The 12,181-nt window shown below is 39.9% G+C and overlaps 2 protein-coding genes across 5 annotated transcripts in view; one reads left to right on the top strand and one right to left on the bottom strand.

Annotated features, from left to right (window-relative positions):
• Window positions 1-12,181, top strand: part of MATCAP2 (microtubule associated tyrosine carboxypeptidase 2) — a 125,977-nt gene that overhangs the window by 23,854 nt on the left and 89,942 nt on the right. The gene's annotated exons all lie outside the window — the stretch shown is intronic.
• The window catches only part of ANLN (anillin, actin binding protein), a 118,235-nt gene that overhangs the window by 18,685 nt on the left and 87,369 nt on the right, over window positions 1-12,181 (bottom strand). For 3 of the 4 annotated variants that reach the window (XM_087860905.1, XM_045792862.2, XM_087860903.1), the window contains exons 8-13: window positions 8,098-8,224; window positions 4,898-5,008; window positions 4,064-4,284; window positions 3,006-3,151; window positions 985-1,132; window positions 196-331 (exon numbers count right to left, since the gene is read on the bottom strand). In XM_087860905.1, coding sequence (XP_087717031.1) covers window positions 196-331; window positions 985-1,132; window positions 3,006-3,151; window positions 4,064-4,284; window positions 4,898-5,008; window positions 8,098-8,224 — 889 coding nt within the window. The remainder of the gene's footprint in view (window positions 1-195; window positions 332-984; window positions 1,133-3,005; window positions 3,152-4,063; window positions 4,285-4,897; window positions 5,009-8,097; window positions 8,225-12,181) is intronic. The other variant, XM_087860904.1, reaches the window with a different exon arrangement.

Consider the following 12,181-nt stretch of genomic DNA (forward strand, 5'->3'; position numbering starts at 1 on the left):
TTTACCTTTCCTGCAAACTACATTTTATTTTACGTGCAGAGTATTCACAAATGTTATAAGAACAAACAGAAACATAGATCAACAGAAATAGAAAAAGCCCTTTCTTTAAAATAAAGATGTCTAACTATCCTAGACAAAATGAGTCTTTCCTGGTTTGAAACTCTGTTGGAATTGTTTCAAGTGTATCCCACGTACTTGCAATGAGGAGAAGTCTTTCCGCTTCAGCTTCCTCTAGTGACCCTTTTCCGTGATCTTCATCAACACAACAGTTAAGAGCCTGGCTAGCTTGATAGATTACTGTCTGCTGCAAATTTATTTCATTATTGAGTTCCTAGGGAAACCAACAAAAGGAGGAAAAAAACTCACATTTTTAATCGCCATTTTTACTTTATTTAAACTTCAGTTCTTACCAAGCCTACTGGATAATTTCCAAAATATCCAGAGAGTAAAGTCAAAATGTTACTGTTTCACCATTCAGGTATCTACACTCTGCACCAAAAACATTCAACATGCTGTAATAATTACACTGTAAACATTCTTTCTTATGAAAAGACTTTCCACTTGTACTTATTAAAATTATAATTGGGGCTATGTTCAACAAAGTAGTAAAGATTTAGAAATTATCTGATTCATTTTATTTAAATTACATGTATGTTATACTTTTGAAAATGCCTTCCTTAGCGTAAAATAACCTATAAGAGCGAAATAAATTTCACACTTCACCACCATCCCATTTATAGTTCTACTTTAAGGATATTTATGACAAACATGTTTAAATATTTCGGAAATATCAAATAAGCTTCCAACGTTTCCAACAAAGACCTTCCTTTCTCAAGTTACACTGAATTCAAGAGCAATTTACTGAGCCCTCATGTCTCAGCCAATGCTCCAGTCACTCGGGGTGTAGAGATGAACAGGCTGGGCCCTTGTCCTTAAGGAATGTGCAGCAGACATTCCAAATCTCCTTTCCACCGAAGTACATACCTGCATCTTCTGTTTGATATTAACTTGACCAGGAAAGGCATTCTTTTTCTCATCTAACTTTGAAGTAACATCTTCCTTCCGAACAATCACCTGCTTTATTGAAGGACGTTCTGTTTCTTTGAATCTTTGAGATCTGTATGCATCAATGCTTCAAGAAATAAGGTATACTCCATTAGAAATCCAGCAACACATTGAGCGCTCTCTTTTATTGAACATGTGGAATGGAAAATGCCATTTGGTAAAAGAGAGGCTGACAAAAGTCATTGCAAAGTTTTACAGGTGAATTATGAAGAACATTATAAGTATAAATTGCCAATAAGTATAAAATACCAATGACATTTTTCAAAGAACTGGAACAAACAGCCCTTAAATTTGTGTGAAACCAGAAAAGGCCCCAAATCGCCAAGGAACTGTTGAAAAGGAAAAACAAACCTGGGGGCATCACAATGCCAGATTTCGAGCTGTACTACAAAGCTGTGATCACAAAGACAGCATGGTACTGGCACAAAAACAGACACATAGACCAATGGAACAGAATAGAGAACCCAGAAATGGACCCTCGGCTCTCTGGGCAACTAATCTTTGACAAAGCAGGAAAAAACAGCTGGTGGAAAAAAGACAGTCTCTTCAATAAATGGTGCTGGGAAAATTGGACGGCTATATGCAAAAGAATGAAACTTGACCACTCTCTCACACCATACACAAAGATAAACTCCAAATGGATGAAAGGCCTCGATGTGAGACAGGAATCCATCAAAATCCTAGAGGAGAACATAGGCAGCAACCTCTACGACATCGGCCACAGCAACTTTTTTCATGACACATCTCCAAAGGCAAGAGAAACAAAAGATAAAATGAACTTGTGGGACTTCATCAAGATAAAAAGCTTCTGCACAGCCAAGGAAACAGTCAAAGAAACTAAGAGGCAGCCCATGGAATGGGAGAATATATTTGCAAATGATGCTACAGATAATAAAAGACTGGTATCCAAGATCTACAAAAAACTTCTCAAACTCAATACACAAGAAACAAATAAACAAATCAAAAAATGGGCAGAAGATACGAACACTTTTCCAATGAAGGCATACAAATAGCTAACACACATGAAAAAATGTTCAAAATCATTAGCCATCAGGGACATTCAAATCAAAACCACATTGACATACCACTTTACGCCAGTTAGAATGGCAAAAATTGACAAGGCAGGAAACAACAATTGCTGGAGAGGATGTGGAGAAAGGGGATCCCTCCTACATTGTTGGTGGGAATGCACTAAGTTGGTACAGCCACTTTGGAAAACAGTGTGGAGGTCCCTTAAAAAGTTAAAAATTGAGCTACCCTATGATCCAGCCATTGCACTACTGGGTATTTACCCCAAAGATACAGACGTAGTGAAGAGAAGGGCCATATGCACCCCAATGTTCATAGCAGCATTGTCCACAATAGCTAAATCGTGGAAGGAGCCGAGATGCCCTTCAACAGATGACTGGATTAAGAAGATGTGGTCCATATATACAACGGAATATTACTCAGCCATCAAAAAGAACGATTTCTCAACATTTGCTGCAACATGGACGGGACTAGAGGAGATACTGCTAAGCAAAATAAGTCAAGCAGAGAAAGACAATTATCATTTGGTTTCACTCATTTATGGAACATAAGAAATAGGAAGATCGGTAGGAGAAGAAAGGGAAGAAGAAAGGGGGGGTAAACAGAAGGGGGAAATGAAGCATGAGAGACTGTGGACTCTGGGAAACAAACTGAGGGCTTCAGAGGGGAGGGGGGTGGGGGACTGGGATAGGCTGGTGATGCGTATTAAGGAGGGCACATATTGCATAGTGCACTGGGTGTTATACAAGGATATATATATCCTGGAACTTTACGTCAAAAACTAGGGATGTACTGTACGGTGACTAACATAATAAAAAAAATATTGAAAAAAAAGTATAAATTGTAACGCGACTTGCTACATCTAAACCATGAGTCCTAGTTAAGTGAATGCCTTCTGAAAACATTCTTACCTATAAAGAAGATCACGATCTTCAGAACCAATACTATCACCTGACTCAGCTCGAGGGACACGGGTTCTCTGGAATTTTCCCGGCTTTGGACTTTCATCACTTACACTGGCGTCTTTCAATTCCAATCTAGGTGAGGAAACTAAACTCTGCAGTGAAGCACATCAGGTGTTAGTAGATTCTATGGGTGACAGGGATTCTAAATGATAATTCCGAGGAATCGAATAAATTCTCTATTGTTAGGAAATAAACATCCAATGAGTCAACTGAGTCATCATAAAAACAAGGCCAACTAAAATAAGTTCCTAAATAGTAAATGAATAAAAGTTCAAAGACAGCTAAAACCTACATTTGAACTCTCTTAAAAAATATTTCTAATTGAATCAATTTTCCAAGCTGTAGCTATTCAGTTTAGGGTGATAGCTAATAACAATAGTCAGCTCCTAGTAAATGTTAGTTCAATGGTGCTAAATACTAATATACTAATGATGTAATATTCACATAAACCCACACTAGTTTTAACCTCGTTTAACAGGTGAGGAAAAAGTGGTAAAGAGGTTAAAAAACTCGGTCAATAAACATCAATGCCAGAGCCAGGATTTGAGCCCACATGTCTGGCCTTTTAAACCATGTCACAGGGGCGCCTGGGTGGCACAGCGGTTAAAGCGTCTGCCTTCGGCTCAGGGCGTGATCCCGGCGTTACAGGATCGAGCCCCACATCAGGCTCCTCCGCTATGAGCCTGCTTCTTCCTCTCCCACTCCCCCTGCTTGTGTTCCCTCTCTCGTTGGCTGTCTCTATCTCTGTCAAATAAATAAATAAAATCTTTAAAAAATAAAAAAAAAAATAAAAAAAAAAAATAAACCATGTCACAGTTTGGGTTTTATCTAAGGTCGAAGGAAACCATGGAAGCCTTTTAAGCTCTGTTTTAAGAGAACTGACATCAGAGTTCCAGAAAGCCTCTGGCTATGGAGGGCCAAATCCCCATGTACCAACTAAAAGGGGATCCCATTATAACTGTTTCTTTGTGTCCCGGGCCTGGTGACATCTAGTCTCTCCTTACCTCTGGACTTACCACACCAACTGTCTGTGCTAATGGAGCAAGTAAAGACATCGAGGAGATATTCAATGCATCTTCCTGTTCCTCTTGGTCCATCTCCTCTTCGCTCTTTTCCACATCTAGCTCACCTTCCACCAGGACATCACTGAAGATGTCGTTAATTACTTTTGAGCTATTGATATCGTCATCATCATCCACACTCATCTCAGTCTCACGTACCACTTCTGGAAAAGATTTCAGTAGGTGGATTCTGTGACTCAGACCTTTACAGATTAAAGGGATAGCAGAGCAGACCTCATGTTCACGTGTTTACTAAATAAACAGCAAAGCAATACAGGTTGGAACTGTCAAAAGCCAATTCAATGCTTTGGGTTTAAGAAAGAATATTAAGGAAGAATGCAAACGACAAGATAATAGCCCAAAGCTTCAGACTTACAAAAAATGTTATTTCAAGTAAATCTTTTTCTATTTTTGGGGAGTTCCCTTTCACATGGCAGTGAATAATAGGGAAATATTAATATCACTTAGGGCAGGGTTCCCAAATAATCTTCAAGAACCACTAATTCCTCTAAGACTATATAAAGAGGGTGGAAGAAGGACAGCACATTTCCTTTCCCTGTGAAAGTGAGTGATAGCCTTCATCACATTTTCACAGGGGTCTGTGACCTAAAGATAACGTAACAGTGCTGTCTCTTTGTGGAAGCTAGAGTATTTCCTAGTTAGAGCGAGAGAGAAAGGATATTACAAAATCACAAGACATTTTGAAATACAGGACACTATATATTTGAATATGTGCTCTACCAATATATTAATAGGAAATAAAGCATAAAAACCAACCAGTCTGCTGCTCGACCTTTGGGTCTGATGTTACTTTTAAAGACTTATCCTCTTCTAAAAACAATGTGATTTTCAAAGGGCTAGACTTCGTCATTTCACATTCAGTGAAACCTAAAAAAAAATTGTAAGAAAAATCATATTAATATATGTTAAGAACCTAGAATTTTTCAGTTAAGGAACCTTATGTATTTTTTCTTATTATCAAACTATGCATTTCTAATCTAGAAATGGATAGAGAATCCCAAGACAACTGTCCTCTCTTCATGTTCCCAATGCTCTCTTCCTCCCCAAAGAGAAAGGGGACACCAATATTACCAGGTTATTGTTTATTCTTCCAGTCTTGCCCCTATGTATGCAAATGTGTACATCCTTTTGTTTTATCAGAAGGTAATCATACTATGCATGCTGTTCTGCATTTTGTTTTTCACTTAAAAAAAAAGTGTCAATAAAAACACTTCACAAACTAGCAACAGAAGGAAACTACCTCAACATAATAAAGGCCATACAGGAAAAGCCAATGGCTAACATGATACTCAGTGGTGAAAGACTGAAAGTTTTTCCTCTAAGATCAGAAAAAAGACAAGGATGGCCACTCTCACCACCTCTATTCAGCATAGCTTTGGAAGTCCTAGTCAGAGCAATAGGCAAGAAAAATAAATAAAAAGCATCCAGATTTGAAAAGAAGTAAAATTACCTCTGTTCATAGAATAAAATACTTAGGAAAAAAAAAAAAGTAAAATATTTAGGAATAAACCTAACCAAGGAGGTGATCGACTTGTATGCTGAAAGCTAGAAAACACTGCTGAAAGATATTAAATAAGATAGAAATAGCTGGAAAGACATCCCATGTTCATGAATTGGAAGACTTAATATTGTCAAGATGTCAATACTACCCAAAGCAATCTACAGATTCAATGCATTCTTATCAAGAGCATTTTTTGGAGAAGCAGAAAAGTCCATCCTAAAACTCATATAGAGCTTCAAGGAACCTTGAACATCCAAAATAATTTTGTAAAAAAACAAAATTAGAAGACTGACATCTCCTGATTTCAGAATATATTAAAAAGCTACAGTAATCAAAACAGTATGGCACAAACACAGATACACAGACCAATGGAATAGACAGAATAGAGAGCCGCAAAACAAAACCTCACATATTTGTCAAATGGTCTTTGACAAGGCTGCCAAGATGATTTGGTGGGGAAAGGAAGTCTCTTCAACAAATGATGTTGGGAAAACTGGATATTCACATGTAGAAAATGAGGCTGGACCTTTATCAGACACCATATACAAAAATTAACTCACAATGGATTAAAGACCCAAATGTAAGACTCCAAACTATAAAAGTCCTAGAAGAAAACATGGAGGAAAAGCTTCAAGACAACGGATTTTGCAATTTCTTGGGTGTGACATCAAAAGCACAGGCACAAAAGCACAAATAGACAAATGGGATGACATCAAACTTAAAAACTTTTATGCATCAAAGGATATATTCAACAGAATTACAAAGACAACCTACAAAATGGGAAATATTTGTAAATCATATATGTGATAAGAGGTTAATATTCAGAATGTATGAAGAACTCCTATAACTCAACAACAAAAATAAAATACCCAGATTAGAAAATGGGTAAAGGACTTGAACAGACATTTCTCCAAAGATGATATACAAACAGCCAACAAGCATATGAAAAGATGCTCAGCATGACTAACGGTGAAACAAAAAATCAAAATCACAATGAGCTATCACCTCACACCCCTAAGGAGGGCTACTGTCAAAACAACAGAAAATAACAAGTGTTGGCAAGGATGTGGAAAAACTAGAACCCCTGTGCTGTGTTGGTGAGATTGTAAAATGGTGTGACTGCTACAGAAAATAGTATAATGGTTCCTCAAAATTTTAAATAGATCCACTATATGGATCTACTGGGGATATACCAAGAATTGAAAGCCGGGTCTCAAAGAGATACTTGCATACCCATGTCCTTAGCAGCACTACTCACAATACCTAAGAGACAGAAGCAACCAAAATGTCCATTGATAGACAGTGGCTAAACAAATGTATATATACAGGATGGAGTATTATTCGGCCTTAAAAAGGAAGGAATTCCTGTCACATGCTAGGACATGGATGAACCTTGAGGACATTACGCTAAATGAGCTAGTTACAGGGGTGCTTGGGTGGCGCAGTCAGTTAAGTGTCCAACTCTTGGTTTCCGCTCAGCCTGTGATCTCAGGGTCATGGGACAGAGCCTCGTGTTGGGCTCCATGCTCAGCGCAGAGTCTGCAAAAGTTTCTCTCCCCCTCTCTCTCTGCCCCTCCCCCCTGCACTCCAGGTTTCTCTAAAATAAATAAATCTTAAAAAAAAAAAAGCTAGTTACAAAAAGATAAATACTATATGATTACACTTATTTGAGGTTTCTAAAGTAGGCAAATTCATAGAAACAGAAAGTAGAATGGTGGGTACCAGGGGCTGAGGAGAGGAGGAAATGGGGAGTTGTTGCTCGATGTATATAGTTTCAGTTCTAAAGATGAATAAGTTCTAGAGATCTGTTCCACAACGATGTGAATGTACTTAACACTACCGAACTGTGCACTTAAAAATTGTTAAGATGGTAAATTTTAGTAATGTGTTTTTTACCATAATTTTAAAAAACAAAAAGTTTAAGTGTCTATGATCTATTAAATGTCATTCCATACAAAGCTATCTTACTGTTTTGAGCAGCTACATAATATTTGGGGACATGGATTTAGCACCATTTATTGAAACAGTTTTCTACCGATGGACATTAATTACACCTTATTACTATTACAAACAGAGCCGCAAGTCATCTCTTTGTTTATACATCTTTGCACACTAGGTTTAAGAATTCAACTTATAGAAACACTTGTAGAGAAGCTAAATTAAGGAGCACGCACACTCTACAATTCAACAGATCTGACTGCATCTTTCTCAGGAAAAAAAAAAAAAAAAAAAGCTGTAGTAATTTATCCTCCCATAAGAGCATGAGTTCTGAGTCCGGAAAGAGAACAAAGGAAGAAGCATATCGCATGGCTAGAAATGAAAGAATGAGCAGCAATAAAGAAATTAATCTATCTTTTTACATTAAAGCAGTATTTCTGGGCTTTCCGATGCAATTTCCAAAACTATGGTAGACGGAAAGCTACATTTAAGTGGAGCAGAAGTAGAAAATGCTGACCTGTAGGTTCTGTGCGAGAAGGTTTTCCTGGTGTCTGATTTTCTGTCACCTTTTCTGATACTGGAAGCGATGGGGTCTTTGAAACAGCTGGATGTTTTTTGAGGGGAGTGTTCTGACAGTGAATTTCCTACAAAAAGCAAATGACTATGTTATTTCTCAAAACTATATTTTTTTTTTTCTTTTTACGTGTTATTAAATGAAACAAACACGAGCCATTATTCTATATAGGCTTGCTCAGAACAAAATAATGTATGAGAAAGGTCCCAGCCATGTTTAGAACACCAGAAGCGCTCGCTGGTTCAGTATTCTCGGCAATTCCCAGGACGTACTTTAAGAGACTAGGAGGCAAGAAGGAAAATTCGCAGCAGCATCAGAGTTTTAGATAAACCGATTAAAGTGAAAGCCACACACAGAGAAAAGCAATTCCCCTAGGCCGCTTATCTCATCCCACACCTATAAAATCTACTGACAGTTCCTACATCAACATTCCCCTTAACATTTACTCAGTGGGTAAAAGGCAAAGAAAACAAAGAACAAAAACAGAATGTGGGAAAAAGAGGAAAGAAAAAAAATCCCTCATCTGAGTCTTTATTAATCATTTGCAAGGCCATGGAAGAGAAACATTCATTGTTCGTTCTTGAAAAGGCTTTATGATTAAAGCAATAGTAGAAATAATCAAATAGGAGTAAGAATAACAGCAACTAATGCTTAATAGAGCCTAATACGCGCCAGTCACCTTTCTAAGCACTTGACATATTGCCTCCCCAGTCCTCCCAATAACCCTGTAAGTTAGGCGCTATTACTTCCATTTTACTGATGAAAAGATCCAGACACAGGAGCAAAGTGACTTGCACACTTAGCCAGTAACTGGCAGGGTCAGTTTATAAACCCACATATTCTGATTCCAGACTATTTTGATTCTCAAATTAGAAGGAGATTTTGATGCACGAACACAGAGTAAACCATCGAATGCTGTGCTGTAGACTGACTCCCCTGTGAAGGCGGGACTTACCTACAGCCTTCTGTAATACAGGTGGTTCTCTCCCCTACACCCTGACAACATGAGGGAGTCTCTAATTCCAGGCTCTTAGTACTTCTCTTCTCCTGCTCATGCCATCCCCACTTCTCCAGTCCAAGACCTGCCATCATCTGGGTGGTATCGGCAGCCGCAAGTACCTTCTAGCCAACATCCTGGCCCCTCAGTTGCGTAAATGCTTCAACTCCAAAGACCTTCACCACCACTCCAATTCAGCCATCCCCTGGAGTCAGCTTCCCCCCTGAAACCCTTCAATCTCTCTAGCTCTCTTACTCAGCAATTCCTACCAGATCCTGTTCTTTGGCCTCATGGGGACCTCTGGCCATTTGATGCTTTTCTTCCTGTCAGCCCTGCCTATTTTCTTACACCTCCATCCAGGATAGACCTCATGACCCTTCAGTTCAACCACGATCTCACCAATATCTTCAACTCCCTCACCTCAACTGTATTTTTATTCCTTATGTCTAGCAAACCCTATCCCTAGAACAACCCACCATCTCCATGTTTATATCCAGGCTCTTTGGACATATCTTAGAGGAAAAACTCACAACTGTGAGATTGATTCTACTAGGAATGTATGCTCTCATAGCCCCCCTGACTCTCAATACTACTCCTTAGTCCTTCTCTTTCCAGGTCAGCTCTCTCTCCCATTCTCCAAGAGTATCACACCTGTCACCTTCCCTTCCCTAAGGATGAACAAAACAGAAGTAACCAGATAGAAATTCTACCAGTTTTCTGTCACCATAATTCTAAAATCACCTGTCCCCAAACACTGCTTTCCTTTTTCCTTCTTACCACACCGGGAGCCTGTCCTAATCCTTTCCCTTCATGATGCTCCGGAGTTCCTCCAATCCACTCTTACCTCTTGAAAGGTTTACTCCATCTTATCAATCAGCGTCACTTATTCCTCTATCATAAACCTCTTACTTTTTTATTTAAAAGAATTTATTTATTTAGAGTGCAAGCACATGTGCAAGTGGGGAGGGGCAGAAGGGGAGAGAGAATCCCAAGCAGGCTCCACACTCAGCATGGAGCCCAAGGTGGGGCTAGATCCCATGACCCCAAGGTCACCACCTAAACCAAAATCGAGTTGGATGCTTAACTGACTGAGCCACCAGGCACCCTATAAACCTCTTTACTTTTGACATTAAAATTGATTTAAGTCTCCTTAGAAAGAACAAAATAAACACAACCACAAACCATACTTCACTTCCTCATCCCCTTCCAGCCATCACCTCCTTTCTCCCTTCCCTTTTAGAACCAAACTTCTGAGGCCTGCCTCTGCCCTCAGGCCCTGCTCCTCACCCACCACCACCTGCATTCCCCCCTCACCACTTCACTAAAACTGCTCTTGCCAAGTAACAACAAGCTCTTTCTTCCAAAACCCAGTGGTCTCCCGGTGGTCTCGGTCCAGTCCACATTTGACAACACATACTTGACAACACCAGCCATTCCTTCCTTCTGAAAGGTTCTTCCTTTGACTCTAGTAACACCACACTCAATTCCTTTTTCCTCCCACCTCTTTGACTGCTCCCTTGGTGAATACCACAGATGAGTTCTGAGTGAGGCAGACCCCTGAATCTGCTGTTATTGTGTCCAGAATGTTCTTTACATGCAAATGTGCAACCAACCGAGGAGGAATTCCACAGATTTAGCAGGAATTCTTTAGCACAAAATAGTTGTCCTATATTTCTAGGGATGTAGCAGAAAAGCCATGATATGATATACTGGCAACCAAGCGAAGAAGGTGCTTCAAACAGAAGAGAGTAATCAACAATGCCAAATGCTGCTAATAGGTCAAGTTAAATGCCTAAAAATGGATGACTGAAGATCTTTGGTGAATTTGATAAGGAGGTAGTGGTGACAGCCTGAGTGGAGAGACCCAGAGAGAAGGGAGGGGGAAAAAATGTAAGCAGCAAGAGATAAGTCTTTTGGAAGAGCCTGAATGAAAAGGAGGTAAAGAAAGGGAGGAGAATAGGGGGTCCAGAGAGTTGTTTTTATTTTAAGATGACAGACACAGCTTGCTGTAGGCCGATGGGAGGGATTAGCACATTCATTCCTTCCTTCAAGGACAATTTATCGAGCTCCTCCTGTGAGCCAAGCCCTGAGAACACAGATAAAGACAGATAAGGCTCTAGCAGACGGTGGCGGAAAGCAAAGGTGAAACAGTTACGGGGAGATAGATATTCGGAGGAGGCAAAGAACAGGATGACGGTGGAAGAAAGAAGGGCCTCTAAGGAAAAGGGCCAGGTAAGGATTTCCAGAGGGGATTAAAGTTTGACCTATTCCTCATGCAGTAGGAGCTCACCATGGAGATACTCCTTGCAGACAGAAATAGCAAGGCAAAGACAAAGAGATCTGAAAACATGGGTCCATTTGAGAAACTGCAAATAGTCTGCGTGACCAGATTGACACACACATGTGGAGAAGCGGTGAGAAGCCAGATTCCGGTTGATTCTAGATGGCAAGCCAAGCACTTCAGACAGTTTTCTGATGCTAGCTATGGAAAGCTGTCCAAGGACCTTAAGCAAGGGAATACACAGATATCTGCCTTTTAAAAATACTTGTCTGGCAGCAGTGGGTAAGAGGGACGGGAGAGTAGCCCGACTAGAGGCAAGGTTTTCGATACAAAGCTCTGGAAGTGATTAAGGTAACAGTGGAGGAAAACAGAGAGGACAGGCAGCTTGCGGTATATTGGCTGTGTATGTGTTCGTGTGTGTGCCAGGGGAAGACGTGGTAATAAGACGAAGGAGGCAAGGACGTACTCCCAGACTGTTCTAGATGGTGAGGTACAAATGAAGCCCTAGGTGGAGACAGAGGCTACATGGAGAATATACTGCTGCGAAGTGCAGAGAGCTCTACCAGCCAACCAGGCCTGGAGTTCCGGAGAGAGGGGAATACAGCACAGTCAAGCACATTAGCATGTCTGCGAGGACAGAGAAGAGACGTCCCAGGGCAAATGAGAAGAAAACAGGGTTAGGTCAGAACCCTAGGAAACACGATTTGTTAAACAAGAGACCTGATAAAAACCAAAATCAATTAAATAGG

The sequence above is a fragment of the Ursus americanus genome, chromosome 3, assembly GCF_024610735.1.
Source record: "Ursus americanus isolate L20-20 chromosome 3, mUrsAme1.1.p, whole genome shotgun sequence".
NCBI lineage: Eukaryota > Metazoa > Chordata > Mammalia > Carnivora > Ursidae > Ursus > Ursus americanus.